This window comes from Grampus griseus (assembly GCF_964374135.1).
Source record: "Grampus griseus genome assembly, chromosome: 16".
Classification (NCBI taxonomy): domain Eukaryota; kingdom Metazoa; phylum Chordata; class Mammalia; order Artiodactyla; family Delphinidae; genus Grampus; species Grampus griseus.
In genome coordinates this window covers 38,794,982-38,819,291 of record NC_139010.1, presented here as the reverse complement: position 1 = coordinate 38,819,291, position 24,310 = coordinate 38,794,982, and the positions used below count along the sequence as shown (strand labels likewise).

The 24,310-nt window shown below is 52.6% G+C and overlaps 1 protein-coding gene across 3 annotated transcripts; it reads left to right on the top strand.

The window, feature by feature from the left end:
- Positions 1-399: 399 nt before the first annotated feature.
- On the top strand, positions 400-16,612 carry LOC309835008 (annexin A8; the record flags this gene model as incomplete). 3 transcript variants are annotated; one of them, XM_082674261.1, is made up of 12 exons in its annotated part: positions 400-420; positions 4,880-4,970; positions 6,009-6,103; positions 7,435-7,548; positions 9,842-9,932; positions 10,706-10,785; positions 11,227-11,286; positions 11,848-11,941; positions 12,198-12,293; positions 14,266-14,324; positions 15,502-15,624; positions 16,553-16,612. In XM_082674261.1, the coding sequence occupies 12 exons, from the start codon at positions 400-402 to the stop codon at positions 16,610-16,612; spliced, it is 984 nt and encodes a 327-aa protein (XP_082530387.1). The 3 variants fall into 3 exon arrangements, with proteins under 3 accessions (XP_082530387.1, XP_082530389.1, XP_082530388.1); XM_082674263.1 differs by lacking the exons at positions 4,880-4,970; positions 6,009-6,103; XM_082674262.1 differs by lacking the exons at positions 9,842-9,932; positions 10,706-10,785.
- Between the last annotated feature and the right edge of the window lie 7,698 nt (positions 16,613-24,310).

Below are 24,310 nucleotides of genomic sequence, written 5' to 3'. Positions count from 1 at the left end.
GACTCCTTTTTATAGATCAGGTCTAGCAAAGACCGAATGAAGACCCGTGTTTGCTAAGTGGGGTTTTCACAGGTTGGAGCTCAGCATTCCCAGTCTGTGTAACAGCCACAGCTCAGACATTTGGCGGCGAGCGGTGTGTTTCCACAGGGCATTTGGGCCGGTGCCAGGGTGGGGCCTGAGAGCCACAGGAGGAGCCCAGAGCCCGGGGGCAGCGCGGGGTGTGTGCAGGTGTGGTACGGGGTGGGGCCTGGGGCCTGCATGCTGGTGCCACCACACCCACCCCCAAGCCGCCTGCTCTTCTGAGTGCGGCAGGGCCAAGTGTGCAGAGTCTCAGAGTGGAGGGAGGCCTGACCGGTACATCTTCATCTCCCTGACGAAAGGCACGCTGAGGTAAACCAGATGGCCTGGTGGAAAGCCTGGGTAAGTGCAGAGCGAGCGGAGGTGGAGGGTTCCCTCGTGGTGTTGGCCTAGAGAGAGGTCAGCTCGGGCAACCCTCTGTTTCCTGCCAGGGCAGGCACAGGACTGGGCTGCCCCCTGGGGAGGAAGACAAGGAGATACTGCCCCGGTCCCAGAGGCATTCATGGTGGCCAGGATGGGGACAGGGGAGATGGGCAGATAAAGAAACCTTGAAATGCACCTGGGGAAGCTGAGGAGCTGGGGGAGCCCAAAGGGAAGGGTCAGGCTGCTGGAAACAAGGGGCAGTCATTGTTGAGTCATATGTCCATGTGTGTGCATGTGCGTGCGTGTGTGTGTGTGTGTGTGTGTGTGTGTGCGCGCGGTGTATGCACATGCGTGTGTTTAGGGAGAATCAGGCAGATGTTTCCTTAAAGAGGGAACAGTATGTGCAAAGGTTCAGAAGACTGGGAAGCTTGGCTTTAAAGAGAAGTAAGCCTGAGGGTCCTGGATGGGAGGGTAGAGGGTCGGGGGAAACGCACCTAAAAAAGCAGGCAGGGCCGGGTGCTGCAGAGCTGTGCGTGGCAGGCTAAGGAGCTTGGGCTCCACCTTGAGAGCAGTGCGGAGCCATTGAAGGACCTTGAGCTGGAGAGTCACCTGATTGAATAGGCTGATGTTAGAGGACTCATCAACGTCTTCTCCTCAGGGGATGGGAGGACGACCTGGGCCACAGGGGCCTTCCACATTTGAAATCCATGAGTGAAATTTACAGAGTGACAGATGGCTGAGTTAAGGGGACAACACATCCTGCCCCCAAGTCTCCCATGTCCAGTGAATGAACAGATTCTCAGGAGTGTTTCATCTGGGTTTGAGTCCGACGCTGTCTCATGCTAAGGAGTTGAAAACACAAAAGGGGGACGAAGATGAGGAGCAGGTGATGTCTCCCGGGCAGACAGCGCTGTGTGCTCCGCACACCTCCCTTCATTTCATCCCCAGGCAGCCCTGGGATATCAGGGCTGCTATTTCCACTTCACAGATGAGGTAACCAAGCCTCAGCCATATCTAGTAACTTGCACAGTCCCACAGCTAGCAGGTGGGGGTCTAGTGTGAACTGGGGTCTCTCTCTGTCCCTGCCCCCAGGCTCTCTGTGAGTCTTAGTGGGTGACCCGGGCTTATCCTAATTCAGGAAATCTCTTTGTCACAAACATCACAACCCAGATTCAGACATGCTGGGCCTGGACAGGTGGGACAGAGAGGAGAGCAGGGGCAAGGTGTGGCAGCCATCTGGCCCCAGCGAAACAGCCAGGAGAGGGCAAGGGCCAGGGAGGCCTCCAGCTTCATCCTGGCTGATGGGGAACGAGGCTTTGAGGAGGCAGACATGGCAGGGAGAGTCCAGTGCTGGGCACTTTCCAAAGTCAGCTGCTGCCCAAGGTGGCCTGACTTTGGGCCTTGCTCCCAGTGGGCCGGGGCAAAGGCCCATCCTTGGGGCCCACCCAGACAGGCAGGCAGAAGCCTCCTTGCAGGGAGGCTGGATGACAACCTGGCAGGATAACAGTGACATTTCTTGAGCACCTACTGTGCCCTGGACCTTCCTCTGTCAATATCTCACTTGAGCCTGTACACCTCTGCAGTACAATATAGATGCCAATATCCTTACCCACAGATGAAGAAACGGAGCCACAAGGAGACTAAGACGGTGCCCAAGGTTGCCACACTACGAAGTGTTGGAGTCTGGGTTAGACTCTGAGCAACCTGACGCCAGAGCTCAAACTCTATGGGGTTCGGCCACCCACAAGCCAAGGGCAGCCAAGGGGCGTGAAAGATCAGCTTGAGGGGGGCCCGTCTGTGCCTCTCTTGTGGAGATGAAGTTCTGCCTCCCAAGTTCTCCGGGGCAGCCCTGTGATGGGGGAAGGTAAAGGTGTGGCAGCTCCCCTGAGACCTTCACAGACACGTAACAGAGTCACAAGCCAGGCTGAGTCACCTTTTCAGTGAAAATGTTCCTGTGTGGACTAGCCTGCCCTGTGCAAGACCCGGCAAGGGCCTAGGCAGACCCCTCCTCCAGCATGGGGTGGGGAGTGGGTAGATAGAACCACCCACCAGGGAGGGGTCTGATTTGTCTTTTTTCCCCCTAACACCTTAGCGTGGGAGGTAAGGCTGGGGCTCCCCAATGCAATGAAATCACAACCCCCAGGGCGTTAGTTACAAACATTGCCACTGGAGCCCAACCCCAGACCCGCTGAGTAGGCCACTCCATGGTGACTGGCACACGTGGCCTGGTCAGTCACTGCTGCACAGCCCCCTGAGTGCCAGCCTGGGGTAAGGGATGGGGGAGAGCCCCTCCTGAGTAGCCTCCAGAGCTTAGCACTGAGATCTGACATGACCCCATGCTCACAAACGACCTGCATTCCTGTGGGCAAGGTTTCCTTCAGCGAAGGGTACCGGGAAAACTCCATGTCTGGGAAAGGTTGAGTCATTGAGAGCACGGGGGCGGCAGACAGAGCTTAGTTTCTGAGTCAGGCTGTGGGTTAAATCCTGCACCACCATTTACTAGGTGCGTAACCTTGCGCACCTTGCGTAACCAGGCGCTCGAAGCCCAGGCTGTAAAATGGGGCATTCGTAGCTCCCTAGTGTGACTGGCCGAGACAGCAAGAAGAGCATTGCATCTAAAGCACCTAAAGCCTCTGACACACAAGGCCTGGCACGTAGGAGGTGCTCAAATCACTAACAGTAGTCACAGCTGCCCATGACTCCACAAAAAAGGGATGCAATAGATGCGTGCATGCAGCTGGCAGCATCTGGGACCACAAAGGCTCTCTGGATGAAGTTTGCACAGGGGATTACTTCTCGTCATTTCTTCTGTGAAACATGGTGCTAAGAAATAAAGTAGGAAAATCTGTCACCAGATATTTGAAATTCAAGCAAAGGATATGGAAAGACTTTTTACTCAAAAGAAATATCCTTACAGATATACCATGGATGGGAAGCTGCTCTGTATTTTCAGGATCTGACCAGGGCCAGGAAGGAAGGAAGAAAGGGAGGAAAAAATGATGGATGTGGTGATTGGATAGGTGGATGGCTGGCTGGCTGACTGGATGGCTGGATGGATGCATGGATGAGTGGATTGGTAGGTGGGTAGGTGGAAGAGTAGATGAGTGGATGAGGGGTGGATAGAAGGAGTAGGGAGGCAGCGTGTTCAGCTCCACTAAGCCTTTCCTTGCTTGATCGCGGTCCTTGTAGCTTTGAGCAGGGTTGTCCCTTCCTGCTGCCTGCCCTCAGATGGCACTGCCTGGGAGAGATGCAGCCTGATTCAGAGCCCACGCCCCAGGATGGGGCGGGGATGGGAGAGGTTTTGTGGCTCTGGCTGGCGCCAGCCTGTTAAAACAAGGGGCCGTTCTGCAGCCATTCTGCACAGGAGACAAGGCAGTCCCACAGAGCCCCAAGGGGAACCAGCAATCCCTCACAGTCAGGCCACTGTCTCTGGGGGTACACTTCCCTACACAGCTAACGCCTCTGAGTGAATAGCCCCTGGGTCATCTGGCCTCACAGATCTCCTAGGAGATTCCATTGTTGTGCCCTGTCACCGCAATAAAACCATCACTGGACTCTGAAGGATTCTCCCTCTTCAGCGGCCCCCCAAACCCCTGCTGATCTTTTCTCAGGCCAGGCCCCCTACCCCAACTCTATCTCTCCAAATTTTTTGGTTGTTTTTATTTTTTTCCTTAAAGTCCATTGATCGTCACAAAAACCCAGGAAGTGCAAGTAAGGAGAAAACAAATGTCCAACTGAGGACCTAAGGACCCAGAGCTACAGAGGAGACGTGGCACGGGGCTGCTGGGTGTGTAGGAGCGGGTGGGGGTGTGGTCCCCACGGGGAAGCTGGCCGTGGGAGTCTCAGGAGACAGATGAGGCTCCCAACACCGAAGGCTGGAGTCCAGTCTCTAGAGCCTCTTCTTGCTGCCCCACAGTCAGCACAGAGGCTCTGGCAGTGGCCACAGTGCCATCCACCTTTGAGGTCTTTCCCTACACCGTCTGAGCCTTCCAGCCCCAACTCCCCAGGGCTGGCACTGGGGCTGAGAGCTGGGATTACACCTCTTAGGGTGGCCGGGTGGCGCCGACCCAGTCCTCCTCAGGAGGCCCCTCCTTCCAGCCTGAGGGCCGAGCTGGCAGGACAGGCCTCCCCTTGGCCGAGGGGCTAATAGGCACGTGGGTCTTCTGCAGCCCTGACCTGAGAGGACCATATGGCAACCTAGTGCAAAGTGGACAAAGGTGCCCCTTCCTCAGCACGACCTGATGGAAACTAGCATGTCCAAAAGCTGCGGCCTCTCCTGGGCCTCCCCTCACCCTGGATGGATGGGCAGGGCCAGGACGGATGGAGGCTCAGCCGCTGGTCTGCAGGGGTCGAGCTGGTGCTCACCCTGCTGGGCTGGCTGCAAGGGACGCTGCCTTCCCCACATTCCTGCTTTGAGCAGGCGTGGCTTCTCTTGCAGATTGAACAGAAGGGTGTCTCGGTGAAGAGCAGTCACCACTTCAACCCAGACTCCGACGCAGAGACCCTCTACAAAGCTATGAAGGGGATCGGTGAGTGGCCTTGACCCAGAAGCCCGTGACTCTCTGGGGCTCTGCCCACTCTGCTCAAGACCCCTCTGCTCACAGCCCTGGGAATGAGCGTCTCCCCATAATCCTCTGGCACCCAGAGAATCACACAGGGCCCACCTTCTCCAGAACAGGTCTACACAGACTCCCAAGACTGGAGAGGGGGGAGGGCAGTTGTGAGTAATGGGGGTGGGGAGGGGGAGGCCATCTGCTGTGTGTTCCTGCGAGTCCTTGTGCAAGAGACCTCCCCCCATTCAGTCTGCGCTTTCTCCCTCATAAAACGGCCCCGAGAGCTCTGAACCCTGCGTGTCACTGAATTTCGGATGGGACTATGTTGGGAGCTGTGCAGAGCTGACCGTCCTGTCTCCAGCGCCTGCTTTCCTGTGAGCAGGAAAGGGCTGGCCGGAGGCCCGCTGGGGTTTGGATAACCTGGCCCAGACAGCCCTCGTGCTGTCACGCAGGCAGGATTTACCCTCTAACCGGCTCTGACTGGTGAATTGGGGCATTAACAAAAACTGCCGTTCCCAGACAAGCTGAGAAATCATGTTCCGTCTTCTGCTCCCTGTGGAATCTTTATTATTATCTCCACTTCCCAAAGAAAAATGTGGACGCTTGGGGAGGTGAGGCTTCTACTCACCCAGCTGCTGGGCCAGGACTCAGATCCAGTTTTCTGGACCCTCTGTCCCCATCCTCCCCCATGGCCACCAGCACAAGGGAGGTCAGGGCAGGAGGTCCCACTGCCTGAGCTCCGGAGTTTCCAGCTGATGTCCAGAGCAGATCAGATAACCAGAGGGGCCTCAGATTCTATCGCTGTGAGGCTGGGCCTGGCTGCACCCCAACCTTGTGTGGACGGGGGGGACAGATGGATTTTCTGTCTTGTCTACACCACGAAAATCATCAGGTTTGGGAGTTTCCAGGTGGTGCGTCCCCACTGGTTGGCCACCAAGCAGCTGCCTTCCCTCCTCCCCAGCCCTCATCAGTCCCCCAGGGGCAATGAGGGTGCTCATACTGTGCCCCCTGCAGGGACCAACGAGCAGGCCATCATCGATGTGCTCACACAGAGAAGCAACGCACAGAGGCAGCAGATCGCCAAGTCCTTCATGGCTCAGTTTGGCAAGGTAAAGGGGGGCACTTGTGGTCGGGGGGCAGTAGGGACCACTGCTGCCAGAGACAGCCTTGCAGGCAGGGCCTTGCTGGATGAGGTCCAGCTGGTCTAGAGCCCAGCCCACTGGCAACATGGGGCATTTGGGACATACGCTAAAAACATGATGCATTGTTTCTCTGAAAATCAGATTTAACTCTGAAAACTTACTGATGGCTCCCCACAGCCCTGCTTGGTCCAGCCTTCTGATGTCTGGCCCCAACCTCCTTTCCCACCTTCTCTCTCACTTGCTCCTTTACAATTGCTCCACGGCCCCATCCCTGAGCTGTTTCCCTGCCTCTATGCTTTCCTTGTCCTATTCCCCAAGACTGGAAGGCCCTTCTCTTTCCCACACGCCAGAGATGCAGGCCGGGCTCTGCTCTGTGCTGTGCCGCAGGACTGTCTCCTCGTGTTGGAGCTGCTCTTCCCGTGCCCCTTCCCTCCTGCCACAGGCGAAATCCAAGGGCAGGGAGCACGCCGCCTGGACCCTTTGTCCCTCCTCCCGCCGCCCCCAGGACAGAACGAGGCATCGGCATCCTAGCTAAACACAGGAATAAATGCACACAGAGCCGTGGTGGCCGGAAGCCTCCATTAGCACACACCGGTAATGTGGACACTTGACCCAGGAAGATGAATGATGAAGCCCAGACACTCCATGGGAGAACCCAATGTGCTCTCCTAAAAACTAATTTCTCTCTCTTAACCTTCACAACGATGCGTTATTCTCTGCATTCGACGTCAGAAGAAACTCATGTTCTGAGAGGTGGAGGATGTTGCCCAGGATGCCAGAGCCTATAAGCAGCAAGGTTGGGATTTAAATCCAGGTCTGACAAGGCCCTTGGTCCTTCGCTGTGCTGTGAGGGGAGATCAGCTGGGTGTGGCCTTGTGGTTTCTTGCGAATATAAGTGCCCTTAGAAGGAGACACACGTGAGCTAGATTCCTTAATTCATTTCACTCGTTCATTGAGTGTCTATGGGCTAAGTGACAGGGACTTGATGAGCTTAATGACAGACTTGTACTTCGGGCTCATGGTGTGCCCGGCGCTGCGCTGAGAGGGATTTCGACATCTCTCCACCAATCGCCTAAGCAATGGTATGAAGCAGGAGCACCAAGGTCTCTATTTCACAGAAGAGGGTAAGGATGCTTAGAGAGGCTGAGTTCCTGGCCCAAGAAGCCCCAGCCAGCACCAGCGTGTGGCAGAGCCCACGTGGAAATCCAGCCAGAGCCCCTGGGCCCAGCCAGCACCCGCTGCCTGCACTCCAGGGGACACAGCGCACAGAGCACCACCCTTCCCTGCTCCTGCCTTAGGATCTCATCGAGACGCTGAAGTCGGAGCTGAGCGCCGAGTTCGAGAGGCTCATCATAGCCCTCATGTACCCTCCATACAGATACGAAGCCAAGGAGCTGTACGACGCCATGAAGGTAACCAAGCAAGTGGGGGGGGGGCAGGAACACTTACAAGGACTGGGTGGGGGAACGATGCCCGGGACTGCCTTCCCCAGAAAGCCTGGCACAGGGAGCTCTGAGCTCCCCGCTTGAGCCACTGTTTGGAACGAGCCCAGCGAGCTTGCAGCCTGCTGCTCGTGAAATCATACAACATGTTTCGGGACTTGGTAGAGCGTAGGTTCTTCCATCTCAGCACAGAAAGAATTCAGTGAGTGGCAAAGTGATAGATAAGAAGTGATTTATTAGAATAGGACGCTTGTGGGGCTTACAAGTAGGTGGGCAAGAGGGTGCCACCCCAAGAACTTAGTGGGCTACAGGTTTTTTTGTTTGTTTTTTGTTTGTGTTTTGGTTTTTCGTTTTTATTTATTTTTGGCTGCATTGGGTCTTCGTTGCTGCACATGGGCTTTCTCTAGTTGTGGCGAGCGGGGGCTACTCTTCGTTGTGGTGCACGGGCTTCTCATTGCGGTGGCTTCTCTTGCTGCGGAGCACGGGCTCCAGGCACGTGGGCTTCATTAGTTGTGGCACGCAGGCTCAGTAGGTGTGGCTCACGGGCTTAGTTGCTCCGCAGCGTGTGGGATCTTCCCGGACCAGGGCTCGAACCCACGTCCCCTGCACTGGCAGGCAGACTCTTAACCCACTGCGCCACCAGGGAAGCCCTACTGAAAGGAAGAGTGGGGAGGGGGAGAAGACCACCTTCTTCCTCGTTCTTGAGTAGACTTCACGCTTCTATCATCAGTTCCCTCCTCCATGTCGGGCAGGGGAGTTTTCTTGTCCCTTGTTTCTTGTTTCATGGTCAAACCGGGACTGTCGTGGTGCAATGGAAATGAGCAAAAAGGATGTGACGTATACTAAAATATGGTAAATCATCTCAGGTTTCAGTATAATGTCACCTTTTCCTTATATTTTTGTTTTTAGTGTGCACAGAGGAGCATGTTCTAGGAATCATTAACTTACTGAGTTCACTGGGCAGGATGTGGGTCTCGTTCCACCATTGTTTTATTGTTTGGGGGCCAAGCTTCTGTTGCACGGTTTTGTTGCTAAGCAAGCCTGCTTGGTTTTGTGGCTAAGCAAACCTGGTTTCTTGAGTGATCATTAACTTACAGGGGTTTCCCATACTTTTTTTCTCTACTGACAATGCCCTAGTGGGATTAACTATTTAATCACCTTCTTTGTCCCTTTACTCTGTCCCTATCACTCAGACTGCCACCAAACACAGACTGGCCTCCGCTATCATCTTGCCTTGATGGAGCCAAAATTCGTCCTTCTTAGGACATTGCTAGACCAGGTGTGCAGGAATTAGGAGCCAGCCTCTGCTGTCTCGTGCCTGGTCCCCCAATTTCCCGTTACTTCCCACTGCTCCTTTTGCATTCGAAGATGATTAAGAAGGAGTCAGGACCAAGTAATAATAATCATCTCCATTGAGGGCACTTATAGGGCTTCCCTGGTGGCGCAGTGGCTGAGAGTCCGCCTGCCGATGCAAGGGACACGAGTTCGTGCCCTGGTCCAGGAAGATCTCACATGCCGCAGAGCGGCTGGGCCCGTGAGCCATGGCCGCTGAGCCTGCACGTCCGGAGCCTGTGCTCTGCAACGGGAGAGGCCACAACAGTGAGAGGCCCGCATACCGCAAAAAAAAAAAAAAAAAAAAAGGGCACTTATAACTAATACCAACCTGCTGTATAAAAAAAATTAATTTAATTTAATTTAATTTAAAAAAGAAAGAAAGAAAGGGTACTTACTCCAAAAAAAAAAAGAAAAAATTGAAAAGGGACTTCCTTGGTGGTCCAGTGGTTAAGACTCCATGCTCCCAATTCAGGGGGCATGGGTTTGATCCCTGGTTGGGGAACTAAGATCCCACATGCTGCACAGTGCAGGAAAAAAAAGAAAAATTGAAAGGGCACTTACTGTGTGGACATGCCAGGCATTTTACATCTATTATCTCCACCTTCGGGATGGGGGTGGCTTATTATCCCTGTGTCCTGATGAGGACCCTCAGGCTCAGGGAGGTGGAGTGACCTGTTTGGGACCACCCAGCTATAGAGGGCTGAGCTGAGACACAGCTCTCCCATCACATCACTTGCCCACAAGTATCCACCACTGGAGACAAATGCACGTGATCTCCCCCAGTAACATCCTCCAGCAGAGGCCCCCCAGCAGAGCGCTAACTGGTTCGTCCTAGGACTCTTCCTTTTGCCTCTTGACAAAAGAGAGTGCGGACAGAGCAGGAGGGTGTGGACAGAGCTCTCCAGCAGGCAGAGGTTTTTATCCACAGGGCTTAGGAACCAGAGAGGGCGTCATCATCGAAATCCTGGCTTCTCGGACCAAGAACGAGCTGCAGGAGATAATGAAGGCATATGAGGAGGGTAAGGGGCCTGCTAAGAGGGAGGATGTGGCCCTGAGTTAAAGGCTAGCTTGGGAATGACCATGAGCTTTGGCAGCCTAGCGGCAAATAAGAGACAAGCCGTGTACTGGGCCACATTGGAAAGGATTCTTTCTGGGCTTTTCCACACACAGACGCTGAGCACCTTCTGTGTGCCAAATCCCGTGCCTGACAGTGAGATTGGATATGAGTCGGGATCCGTCTCTGAGCTCCCTAAGCGCATGGGCTGCTGCGGGGGAGGGCATGCACCCATTAAGTTCTCTGCCACTTGACAGTGTGGCAGCACTGCGGGCCGCTGGCTGTGTCAGCTGTGGGCGGGGCTGACACCTTCCTGGCCAGGCACAGGCTGACCCTGGGGACCATGCAGGGCCCCGTTGCAGTGGCGGGTGTGGAGCCCTAGCCAGCTCTCGTGGGCTGCGAGGCAAAGCCCATCCTCCACAATGTCTGCCTGGTGGGGAGTCCACCGGAAGTTCCTGGATTTGCCGAACCACGTGATGAAATAAGGCTCAATCAGCAGCCCCTGGCTCTCTGGCCTGGCCCATCTTTGTGCTTTGAGCTTGGCTGGCAACCCATGTTGCTTCCTAGGTCTGAACAACCACCAGCAGGGAGCCTCTGCCACTCAGACACCTGGACAGAGCAAACTCTCCCTGTGCCAAGGACTCATCTCTCCTGGAAGGCTTTAGTCAGGAAAAGGGTGAGAAATGGGGCGAGGAGGAGGGAAGCAGGTCTGAGCCTCATGGTCCTGATCCCCTGCAGACTATTGGTCCAGCCTGGAGGAAGACATCCAAGCAGACACCAGCGGCTACCTGGAGAGGATCCTGGTGTGCCTCCTGCAGGTATCACAGCCCAGGCTCCTGGGAGCCCCTTGTCTGGGGGATCCCCACCGATCCCCCCTCAGAGAGTGGCTCTTGGGCAAAGCTGCTGGGGTGGGGTGGGGGGCAAGGGTGTGGTACAGCCACTGGGGCCTGGGCTCACTGGGTACATCCCAGCGGGCTCGGAGTGTCCTCATGGCAGAGCCCCGGCACCTCTCCAGAAAGTAGGAGAGGGCCCGTCACTGAGCAGGTCCCTCCTACCAGGCCCCATGGCAGGCACGCGGCTCACTTTTGCTCACTGTGTCCCGCAGCTCCTTACGGGACATTCCTTATGACTCTCCCTTTACGGATGAGAGGCCAAGGCCTGGAGAGAATAACTGCCTGCCTTCCTACCTGGCTGTCCCCTCTGTCCCGGCTGCTCTGCTCAGCCAGCCTGCCTTACAGAGTCGCCTCTTCTGTTCCTAGGGCAGCAGAGATGACTTGTGTGGCTTCGTGGACCCAGGACTGGCCCTGCAAGATGCACAGGTAAGGCTACCCCTCAGCAGCTCTGCCCTGCAGGCCACCCTGAACCCCACCCTCTGCCATCTAGACTCCGGGGTGCTGAAGCCTAAAAGCCTCACCCAGCCCCTCTGCCCACGGGGGTTTTCTCTGATGCTAGGCTGGGCCCTGGCTCAGCTCGCTGCAGGCCTTTACCCTCTGGTGTCTGCAAAGGGAAGTGAGGGTGGAGGGGAGGAAGGAGATTGATTTGGGTGGGGTTCACTGAAGCTCTGCCCGGGCAGGAACAGCCTATGAACCCAGGGATGCTGGGCCTCTGAGGCCCAGATGTGTGCATTGAGCTCTCTATAGGCCTGCCTGCTGGCAGAGCTCTTGAAGGCGCCCAGAGGCAGAGCAAAGCCCCAGAGGGGAGGCGGGACAGTTCCTAGAGCAGCCCGGTATCGAGAAGAGAATTTAACCACGGGGATAGCAGGCTCCCAGTCAAAAAGATGATCGAGCAGAGGAGAATGCCAACCTGGCAGGGTGGATGGGGGGCTGTTCTTCACCCCCCTTGCTCGCCTTCACTGGTTGTCGTGGGTGTCCCAATGCCAGGATCTCTACGCAGCGGGTGAGAAGATTTGTGGGACTGATGAGATGAAATTCATCACCATCCTGTGCACGCGCAGTGCCACACACCTGATGAGAGGTACCGGGGAGGTAGGGAGGTCCTGGGGGACAGGGAGGCACCCTGGCTCTAGGTCCTCTCCCTTCACACTGAATACCCAGTGCGTGGCCTTGTCAAATCATGGAGCTGGGGAAAGAGCCAAGGAGCCCTGGACCCTTTCCCCAGCAGCCAAGTGGAGGTCAGGGGTGGTGCACTGACGTGCAGTCTCCTATTTGAGATGCGGGGGGGCGTCGCGCTGAGATGTGCGTGTCCCCTGAGAGAAGGCGTCTCTCCACAGTGTTTGAGGACTATGAGAAAATGGCCAGCAAGAGCATTGAGGACAGCATCAAGAGTGAGACCCATGGCTCACTGGAGGAGGCCATGCTCACAGTGGGTGAGAGACGGAGCTCCGCGCTTGGGCTTACGTGTGTCCGCTGGCCCTGGGGCTCAGAAGTGGGGCAGCACCAAAGGGCGAAGGGCCCAGGGTGCAACAGCAAGTGCTGGGTCCCTATGTTCACCTTCAAAGCCAACCTCCACACCAGCGGCCACTCTCAGCATGTACCCTTCACCCAGGACACTGGCGCTACTAGGGGAGACCCTCGTGTCCTCAGTGTGCCAGAGATTGTTCTCTGTGCTGCCCACACAGTGCCCAGTGCCGTATGAGTGTGTCATCATGTATGTGCGTGTGCGTGAGTGTGTGCGCGTGAGTGTGTGCATGTGAGTGTGTGCACGTGTTGCATGAGTGTGTGTGCTTGCATATGTGTGCGAGTGAGACTGTATGCGTGTGTGCGGGCGCGAGTGGGTGTGTGTGAGTGTGTGCGTGCGTGAGTGTGCATGCATGTGCACGTCTAACTGTGTGAGTGTGTGAGTGTGAGTGTGTGCGAGTGTGTGCACGCGTGTGTGTGCACATGTGTGTGCGCGAGAGAGTGTGCACATGAGTGTGTGTGCGAGAGTTGTGCGTGTGAGTGTGTGTGCGTGTGTGTGTGTGCACACGTGCAGGATTGTGCGGGGCCCAGGGCCTGTGCTCACCCACAGCAGCCGCACAAGGAACATCCCGGCTCTGACTGAAGCCCTGAAGTCACCCAGCTGGACTTTAGCCAGGGGTTTGGTCCCTGCCGCAGTTGCTGATTGAAGAAATGATGATGTGTAGTTGGAATCCAAACTGAGTGATCGGTGGTCTGACACTAGGGGAACACTGAGAACCTTCCACGAAGCATGAGGTCAGATTCATGTAGGAGGACAGGTTGCAGAGCACATCCTGGGGTCCAGAGCCAAAGTTGACAGGGAGCGGAGTCATTGCAGAGTGAAGAACTGAGGCCCAGGGCAGAGGGACTTCCCTCCTCCCTCCCATGATGGAGCCAAGGTCACCTCCACACCAGGCTGTGCCCATTGTGTGCCGAGCAACCAAGCGAGCTGCACAGTATGTCCTGGTCCACGGGGGTAAACTGGGGCATCTGACTCTCCCAGCTGCCTTTGACTGCTGTGATAAATCCAATCTATGTCGGAGCATCTAAGCGTGCCTCCTGCTCCAGTCTCAGCTTCCAAAGGCAGCCCCTGGATCCGATTTAAACAACTCCTGAATAAAATCTACAGGCAGGGAAAAGCAAGGCTATGCCGGGCCCTGGTGTGCTGGGCACTTCCTGTTTGTTTATCCTTGAAGACTCATCACTCACTTTACACGTGAGGATGGTGCAAGGCAGGGAGATCAAGTCACTAGGCACCTGGTACCATCAAGCAGGGTTCAAACTCATGCCTACCTCCCTCAAAACCCTCGCTCTTTCTGCCACCTTGGATTAAAACACCAACCTCCCCACCCAGACACCAAGTCTCTGAAACAGCATCCCTGAAAGCGAGGATAGGGCCAGATGTCCTGGGTGCTTTCTCGCTCTGGGTCCAAAACCCACCTGTCACAGGAGAATTCAATCTGCAGGGGCCCTCTGAGAGGTGACATGTAAAGCAGGCACTCAGAGGCCAGTGGTCACCACAACGGTGGCTCCTCCGTGGAGCTGTGTGGCTAGGTTCTTGGTGAAGCTGTGTCTGGAATGTAAGAGCCCAGGGACTCCCTTGGTGGAGCTGTGCTCTGATGAGCCAGACCAGCCCTTTGGGTCCCAGTGCGTTTCACACCTCGCCCTTTTGTCTGCCTACTCTCGGCCTTTGCACCTGTGCCCAGTGCCCTGGGCTTCCTTCCCTGCCCCACCCCTCCTGACACAAAGCCTCTCATTTTAGGACTAGGCAGAGCACAGATAAATAGGCCAAGACTTGCACAACACTAACCCTTAAGACCCAAAGCAAGACATAAATAAATAAACATGTATACGATGTCGCCTACAACCTCTGGTTGCTAACAGAACTTTCCTGTTTGCCAGTGAAATGCACCCGGAACCTCCACAGCTACTTTGCAGAGCGCCTCTACTATGCCATGAAGGTAACTGTTCTGTCTTCTGTGTGCCTGACCTTCAGTCCTACACGGCACAACTGCAAAGCCAAGGAGCTCAGAGCCACCACCCAAGTCTTCGACACTTGGGTCTCCTCTCATCCCAGCCTCTTGTGGACCAGAATGGTTTTAGTTCTCAAAGGGCAAACCAAGCTAGGGAAGGGAAGCCACAGCTCCTGAAGGCTGAATTTGAGTAGGTGCATTCAACAGGTGTTCATGGTACTGAACTCTCACCACAATCCTGTGAAACTTATGTAGTAATCTGCCCTCCCAGAGGGCGTGAAACCAAGGCTTGTGGTCAAGGTCACACAGCTAGTAGGTGGCAAAGTGTTGATTTGAGTCCAAGCCAGTGCAATTGTCTTTTTTATTCATGATTTTATTTATGCATCATTGCCCACGTGGCCTCCTTGACAAAGCACAGGTCAGGATTGCCAGGAGGTCAAGGCATCCTTTGAACGGGCATGTTTAAGAGGGAGATTGCCACACACAGCAGTTCAACAACCCTGCGTGTGCCAGGGTGCCCATCTGGGGTTGCCTGTTGTCCAAAAGGCGGCACTGGCCACTCAGATGTTCAAGACATTCCTATCAGGGGAGGCTCTGGTATCTGGAACCACAATGGAAGATAGATAGTGAAAATAATTCCTGGAGATTAAAGTCAGCCCACCTTCTCTGACTGATGGTTGCTAACATCACCTGAAGCAAGAACCCCAAGCTCTCTGGCTACATCTGGCCAGGAAGTGAGAGAGGGCATGGGATTCGCTTGGTCACGTGGCTCCCTCTGACATGAGAGTGATCAAGGATGAAAGTGAGTAGGAGGGTCCTGCACGTGAATTGGCCAGTGAAGCTGATTTCATGATGTGGCTACCCTAGGAAGAGGCCTTATTCCCGGAGCAGTCTAGAATCTGATGTAGCAAATCAAACACACACTGCCATCTGGGGCGTTTGGCGTCTAATAAGAGACAAACGAGCAGTGAGTGAGAAGAGATCAAGGGATCCCTTAGCCCATCCCTCAGCGCATCCCTCTCAGTGCTTCACTGCTAGAGCAGAGGCTCATTCCTGTACCTCCATCCCCTACGAAAGCCCCCTGAACCCAACATAGATTTGTCCATTATCACAGAGATGGACCAGGAAGGCAAGAAGTGATGGTTGACTGCTGTGTCTTATCCAGGGAGCTGGAACTCACGATGGGACCCTGATAAGAATCATCGTTTCGAGGAGTGAGATTGACTTAAATCTCATCAAGTGTCGGTTCAAGGAGATGTACGGCAAGACCCTCAGCAGCATGATCGTGGTGAGCCATGAGTTCCCATGTCTAACAGCAGTTTTAAACAGAGGCCTTACTGGGGAACCTGAGTGCTGTGACCAATGTCACGAGTCACACGTGTCCGTCCCTCCTCAGTGGGTATCACACGCTTGCATTCATTGCTGTGTGCTAGGTACAGGGATCAGCAAGGAGGTCGGTGTCGCTAGTGGAGGCCCCTGTACGTTTCACCCAGAAAGTTAGCTTTGCATTTGAGTTACGGTTGCCCCTTTGAAAATGACACACCGAATCCTTGCAGAAGGATATCTGAAGAGTCAGTGAGAGTAAATAGTTTAGTAGGAGTCGAGGCGTAGCATTCAAATACAGATACAGGTAGTCCTGACAGCAAAAATGTAAGGACATAAATCATATGAGCTCCAGTGGGCTGCCTAACCTGATTCCAATTAGTGAACGTTCTAGAGCTGAGAAAACACAGTGATTATCACACTGCTATGACTTCAAGAGAAATAGCTCTTCTAGCCATTAATACCAAATGAGGCCTTGACGGCTTCAATAACAGAAGTCAAGTCATGAGAAATATATCCCTAAGTCTTCATTGGCTATTAAGTCAAGCCTCTAGTTACTCTACAAGTGTCCGTTGTTCACTACACTTTCCAAGACACACATAGCTTACAATATGCTAAAAAGACACTTCTGCTTTAAGATGTTTCAGAATGGGGCGGTAGGTGGTAGGGGATTGGGGGTGGCAATAGAAACAGCCTGAAATGGAAAACAAAGGAAGACGGGTGACAGTGAGGGGCCTGTGGCATAGGAACCTGTAGAGGGATGTGCCAGGTCTCCCCCAGAGAAGCACAACTCCTAGTAATAAGAGCAGCTGCTCCTGATGGAGGTGACTCCAAGTCAAGCCAATGTCACAAACCAACCCCCCTTCTAATTCTCACGTTCCTCCTGTCCTCAGGAAGACACAAGCAGCGACTACAAGAATGCCCTGCTGAACCTGGTGGGCAGTGACCCCTGAAGGCTCAGAAGGGCAAGAGCAAAGGCCAAGAAGGTGGAGCCACTGGGTCCTGCTTGCTCAACCTTGGCCATGGGTGGGGATGGGGGTTGGGGGAACCACAGCACAGCTTTCAGTCCTCTATCTCCCAGCTTCCAGTGCTTTCCAGCCAGTTTCCCTGACCCAGAAGTAAGGATCAGCCTGGGGCTCCTACTTCCACTGTCTTCCCAAGTCATTTTCAGGTGTGAGCACATTCCCAACCTTAGCATATACCTGATCTGACAAATACCTCAGCATGAAGGGGTCGACAGGGGCTCGTGATGATTTCTTTCTCCCTACCCAGGAGCTTCCCAAGCCTGACTGATCACAGAGTCCCCTAGGCTCTCAGCCCACTCCCATCTACTAATCTGAGATCTGCAGAGAATAGACCAGACAATATGGAATTTTAATAAGTGTCTCAGCTGATATGCCTCTCTTTCAGGCAACCAGAGAAGGCCGTGAGAGCCTGTTTGTTTCTGACCACATGCTTGTGGACAGCTGAGAAAGGAACACATATATCCAGACCAAGTGGGCTATCACCAACATTCATTCACCAGCTTCATTTTAAAATACTAGGCTATACGTAGAAGAAAAATTCTCTCATCATCCTACCAACAGAGAAAGCTGAAAATTAATGGCCTGACACAAGGACACTGTGTTCTAAGAGGCTTGGGCTTCTCTAGTCCTTGACCAAATTAGTGCTCCTTCCTCCCATGATGCAAGCCTGGAGAATCTCTGATCTTCACCAAGTGGCAATAGGAACTGGTTTCAGGAGAAGCTGAGATACCTGTGTTGTGCTTTTCAGAACAATAAAGATTTGTACATTGGAACGTAAGTGTCTTTGGATTTTTAGAGGTGACCAAAGTAGGACCCCTTTGATTAGCCAAATTCTACCCCATAGAGTCCACTCTCCAGACTAGGCCATCTAGGGCTACAAAGCTCATCCTTTCCCACTAACAACATTTCTGATCTCTGAAGACAGCCCACATATTCTGCCAAGGCTTCTTCTGTCAAAGCTAAATGTCCCCAGTCCCTTCAACTGTCCCTCTTAAAGCCCGGTTTGGGGCCAACTCCTCCACACATTTTCTAGTTTGCAAACTAGAAACTTTTATAGAGTGCAAACCTGAGAATCATTTGTTTGTTTTCAGGGCTAGACAATATGTTTATACATGTCCATGTCAGGTCCAGATGTCACGCCACATCGGCGGGACGTCAATTCATTGACAAGCATCTCATCACAGCTCCTGCCAGGGGTCTGTAGGGCAGGACCAGGCTTTCCCCATGCAGGTCAGATTAATATGCAGCTTTGGGGAGGAAATACCTGGGAGCAAAGAGCGAGGCAGATCAGTGGGGCTTTGAGCTCACACAGAGGAGAGGTAGATTCTGGCTCTGCGCTGCACTGGCTCTTGTGACTTTGACCTAATCACTTCGTGTGTGTGTGTGTGTGTGTGTGTGTGTGTGTGTGTGTGTGTGTGTATGTGTGTGTGTGTGTGTGTGTGTGTGTCTGAGCCTCAGATTCCTTACCTTTACCTGCAGGGGTGGAAACCCTGCTGCAATTGCTGCTTTCAAAGGTAGTGGTAGAAAACCATCATTTTATGATGCTCCTGGGTTCTGTAGGTCAGGAATTCAGACCTGTTGCCCAGTGCGGATAACTTGTCTCTGCTCCAGCAAGTCTGGAGACTCTGTCGGGAAGACCCAAATGTCAAGAGAACTCTAGGGCAGATGCTGGAATCATCTAGAGGCTTCTTCACTCACATGCTGGGTGCTGGTGAGACGGCTGGAAGGCTGGGCTCAGCTGGGACTGTCCCCTAACACTCCTACATGTGACCTCACCAGGGTTGGGGCCCAGGGTAGTGGAAGCCCTTATGCGGCGGCTCAGGGATGCATTTGCTTCTGTGACAAAACCTCACACAGATCACTTCCGTCATGCCCTATTGGTCAAAGTCATCACAATCCAGCCCAGCTTCAAGGGAAGGAAACACAGTCCCCATCTGTCAATGGGACAAATGTCAAAGACTTTGGTGGCCATTCTCTTAAACTCTGAACAAGTAGTTTAAAATATTGAACAACTCATGCAGCACAACTGCCCCATGTGCATGGCTGCTGTCTGTAGGGCTGGAGCAGGGTCTAAGGGACCCCTGCAGGGCCAGGCCTCATCCTTACTCCTGGCTTTCGGGGCTGTCTGTCAGGCCTCAGGCGAGGCTCTCGGGTGGTAATCATTCTTTTTTCTTTTTTTGTTCAAGTCGCCCCCTGGACTTTCTTCCAGTGCTGAGTCACTGAGTCACTTTCAGCCAAAGCCCTTCAGAAAGGACTTAGAAGATCCCTCCACCCTGCAATCCTTTGGAATGCTGGTTCTCTGGGCAAAAGATTCCCTTGTGACCCACCCCAAAACTGGCTTGACATGTCCAAACAGGAACCTCAAGAAAGCTACAGCCAAGGAGACGGCCTAGGAAACGTGGTGATGTCCAACTATGTGCCCAGCAAGGAAATCTGTTTAGCAGAACCGTGCAGTTCATTGTCACTCCCAGTGGATCTCCCCCCATCCCCACAGGGTGGAAGCAGCAGGCCTCCTCAGATTGGAAAGATGCTCTCTCCTCCCAGCGTCACAGCTAGAGCAGCTTGGGGGGTCATGTGCCCGCCCTGTGAGATGGCTCCTCTCTAGCTGAGGGCATTCTCCAGAGAAGGGGCCAGCTAGGTGTTATTAGCTGACTCTTGTGGCCACTGGTAGGGTAAAGGGGCACCCACTGGCAAAGGAACCTGGCCAGGACACTGATAGTGTCCTCTACCTCCAAATCATTTTTGCTGGAATAAGCATTGGGGTACTTCTGATGAAAACAGACCCTTTCCTAAAGTACAATACTTCTGCAATTGGAGGTCTGGTCAGTTTGATTTCAGCAAAGAAGGAAAATGAGAGAGTATGTGTGCCCTGCTTGTGGTGCTATAACGAAAAATGTTGTTTTATTTTCTAACTCTCTATGATACATTATATATTCATGGACTTCCTCGATATCCTCAGATCCAAGGTTTCCCATTCTCTGAAACTGGATGCATTTTCTTCCATTGCAATGCCTGGTGGGGAAGGGCAGAAGCTGCTCTAGTCAACTGAGTTCAGAGTTTGTCCTACTACGTGATTGAGACATCGTTTTCATTGGGTACTGGATTCTGTGAGCTATCAAATGACCTTTCATAAATTCCTTTTCTGCTTATACTATCCAGAGAGAATGTTCTTGTTAGCAACCAAGTCTCTCTATTGCACAGAATCACTGCCCTTATGACGTCAGAGGATAATTATCTGTTTATGTGTCTCCTTCCAAAAAGCCCCTTGAGGGCAGGAGCTTGGTTTTGTTCATTTGTGAACATGCAGTGGCTGGTACATAGCCAGCATTCCGTGAATATTTTTGAATAAACAACAACAAACAAGAGCATGGACTTTGGGAGGACAGAAGACCCAATAGCCATGGAGCCTGAACCAGTCCTTCATCGTCTCTGATTCTGAGAAGACACTCTGGGCCTTGTGAACTCCCCCGAGGAGCGATGCCTGCTCAGCCAACCCGATGAAAACAGTCCTGAAAAGGATCTAACAGGGAAAGCAGCTTCTTGCAACTCTTTTGGCCCCTACTTGGCACTGGGCCCTGTTTCGGTTTCTGACACTGCAGTGACAAACAAGCCCGGCAGAATCAATGCCTGATGGAGCCCCTTTGTAAGAGCTCGTCACACCTGACCACCATCCCGTGGGGCACTCGGGCAGTGGCCAGAACCGAGCACACGCCCACCAGTGTTGGCTTCTTGCCACCAGGGGGACAGGGCTAGCATGCTGGGCCTGGCCTCTTTCTACTTCCTCCTTGAGCAAGGGGTCATTTTGCTGAGGGTTGACTACTTGGACAAAATCAGCATACTTTGGTAAGAAGCAAAAGGAGGAATAGATTTGTGGTCAACACCTTACGTTGTCTGTTACTGCGGCCAAGCATTCTAACTGCAACCAGGTTGGAGCTGGCCAGGTACGTCTTCATAAAGAAGGCGATGCTTGAGCAGGGTCTCAGAGGATGACTCAGTGCTTATCAGTTAGACAGAACAGGGAAGAACGTTCCAGGCAGAGGGAGGAAGGCAAACATCCAAGCAGTCTGGTCTCTATCAGACTGCAGGAATGGTGGGAAAGTCAGCAGCCGAGTCAGGGAGGTATCAGGCTGAGAAGCTCAAACTGCTTCCAGGGCAACCGGAGCCTTTCAGGGCTCAGGCAAGGGGCATCTGGGATGGAACTTAGTAAGATTTCCGGCAGCGCTACCAAGGTGAGTGTGCCTGCGTGAGTCTGGAGGAGGGGAGCCCAGAGCTGAAGCTGTTGCAGCTACCGACAGCAACTCCCACCACCCTTCCTGCCTAGTGCTTTGTGGTCCTGGAGATAATTCCCAAGGGGGAAGCTGAGCTTCGACACTCTCTGTCCTGATCCTGGGAAGTGAAATCTTTCTATGGGGTTGTGATGTAGCCCCAGGCCACTGCATCCCTGTCCCCGTAGTGAGGAGTGGATGTTGATTTCCACAGCTCTCGCCATCAGCCCATAAATTCTGAAATAGCTCTGTGAGCCCTGAGCCTGAGTGTGAGGTTCTGGGGTAGGTGTCCAAGGACACCTGAGTAGGTGTCCAAGTTCCCTCATGGGATCGGGCTGAAGTGGACCTGTCTGATACCCCGGTGGCCTGGGATACCTTTGTTCCCCTGCCAGCCTGCTCCTGGCTCTGGGCCTGGCCCTGGGGCTGTGCTGTGATGGAATTTTGGGGCTACCAGGTTGGAGATTAGGGCTTACACCACCTCTGCGATGTGCTCTGGAGCTAGACTCCCATCAGCGTCTCCCAGACCCAAAACCTGGGGGTGCCTGACACTCAGTTTTGACTGGACACGCTTGCCTCACTCTGCCTGGGCCAGTCAGCTCCGACACAGGACCACAGCTTTACAGCCAAGCCTTCCTCTCCAGAACTCAGTATTTCTCTTACTCCCAGAATGCCTTGCTGCCAGAGTGACCAGGTTAGCCATGGGTGAGTCATGACTGCCCTGTCCCACTGCCCCTGTGTCTGCTGTTTGCAGCTCCTCACAGATAAGTTTCCCCTCCCTCACCTCCATCCCACCCTGTCATAAATTGATCCTAATTGAAACAGAAGTCAGTCATCTAAGCTCTGCCCCTGGGCTGTTGCGATATAGGCCCTCACTGATTAACCTAGGGTGAACCGACTCACCACAAACGCCAGACTCTGCCGTGTTCCCTGGGTCTCCCTGTGCCAGTCTGACCGGGGCCCATTGCCCCATGTTGCCCTTCGTTTCAGCCCCTCCTCCCCTTCCTAGGCTGCCTTTATTCCTCTGTTCCCATTCCTAGATCTGTGTTCTGAAGGAACACACCAGCAGGGGCAGACATTTCCACACCTTAGGTGAAGTCACTGCTCTGCGCTCCTCCCCAGCTCCCTGTGTGACCGTATGTGAATTGTAAAGCCTCCTCTGCCCCCCAGAGAGCAAATAGCACCCTCACACAAGCAGGCAGAGCCCAGCCTTGCATGGGTGCGGCAGGAAGCCCCAAGCTGGCCTAGACTCGAATTAGCAGAAAGGGGTGGACACCCACTGCCCAGGAAGAGAGGACTGAGGCGCTGTGGAGGGGGATCCCTGGCCCTCGTCAGCTCTGGGTACGGGGAGTTCCACGTTTTCTTATATATCAGCTTTCTGGAGTGCCCTCACTGCGGAGCAGTAAGCTTCTCCAATTAGATTTCAAAAACACTTGGTTCTGAAGATCCTAGGAGCAGGACAGGAATAAAGACGCAGACGTAGAGAATGGACTTGAGGACACAGGGAGGGGAAAGGGTAAGCTGGGACGAAGTGAGAGTGGCATGGACATATATACACTACCAAACGTAAAATAGATCGCTAGTGGGAAGCAGCCACATAGCACAGGGAGATCAGCTCGGTGCTTTGTGACCACCTAGACGGGTGGGATAGGGAGGGTGGGAGGGAGACGCAAGAGGGAGGGGATATGGGGATATATGTATACGTATAGCTGATTCACTTTGTTATACAGCAGAAACTAACACACCATTGTAATGTTTGTAAAGCATTGTAAAGCAATTATACTCCAATAAAGATGTTAAAAAAAGAAAAAAAAACTTACCTGCACTGACCCTCAGTGGGTCACTGTTGCACTCACCTCCTTAGCCCACTTTGTTCCCTGGGGAGGCAAATGCCCAAGGCCACCTAGCTGGAAACAATAAAGATACACCTTGGACTTCAACGCTACTGACTCCTACATGTTTTTCTTTAATTAGTTACTTTTTAAATATTAAATGTAATGTGCATCTGGTAAAAAAGAAAATTAGAGATAAATCATAGAAATAAACTTAAAATATGTATAGCTGGTTCACTTTGTTATAGAGCAGAAACTAACACACCATTGTAAAGCAATTATACCCCAATAAAGATGTTAAAAAAAAAAAAAGAAATAAACTTAAAAGCTTCTCAAATAGACAGAATATCTTCACCACCTTAGGGTAAGAAAATATTTCTTAGACAAGACAGAGAAAGCAGTAACTACAATGGAAAAACATTGATAAATTGAACCTCACCAAAATTTTAAACTTTGCCAGTAGAAAAATGAATAGAGGACTTCCCTGGTGGCTCAGTGGTTAAGAATCCACCTGTCAATGCAGGAGACACGGGTTTGATCCCTAGTCCAGGAAGATCCCACATGCTGTGGAGAAACTAAGCCCGTGCGCCTGCGCTCTAGGGCCCGCAAGCCACAACTACTGAAGCCCTCACGCCTAGAGCCCGTGCTCCGTAACAAGAGAAGCCACCACAAGGAGAAGCCTGCGCACCGCAACGAAGAGTAGCCCCCGCTCACGGCAACTAGAGAAAGCCCACGCGCAGCAACGAAGACCCAACACAGCCAAAAATACATAAATAAAATAAATAATTTTCTTTAAAAAATGATCCATCTCCCAGTTAGACTGGGAGAAAGTATTCACAAAACATACCAAACAAGGCACTTGATGCCAGAATATTTAAGAATTCGTACAACTCTTAGTCAAAGAGTACAAACTTCCAGTTATAAGATGAATGAGCTCTGGAGATCTAATGTACAGCAGAGTGATTGTAGTTTTAATGCTGTATTATATACTTGAAAGCTGATAAGAGAGTAGATCTTAAATGTTCTCAAAACAAAACAAACGGTAATTATGTGATGTGATACAGGTGTTAACTAATGCTATGATGATAAGCATTTTACAACACATAATTGTATACTTCCAACTTACACAATGTTATAGGTCAATTATATCTTGATAAAGCTGGAGAAAAAGAATTTCTACAATTCAATAATAAAAAGCCCAATTTAAAAATGGGCCAAAGTCTTGAGAAAACACTTCACAAAGGAATATAGCCAATACTCACATAAAAACTGCATAATCATCAAAAATTTCAAATAGGCTCATCTATTTTGCTAGTGAGAAAGTAAACGATGCAAAGACTTTTGCAAATAGTTGGTTGTTTCTTATAAATTCAAATATATTCCCTATTGTATGATCCAGCAATTCCATTTTTAGGTTTTTATCCAAAAGGAGTGAACACTCATCTCTAACAAAAAGACTTAGAGACAATGTTCACAGAAGCCTTATTCATAAAAGAAGAAAATGAGAAACAATCCAAACATCTATCCACAGA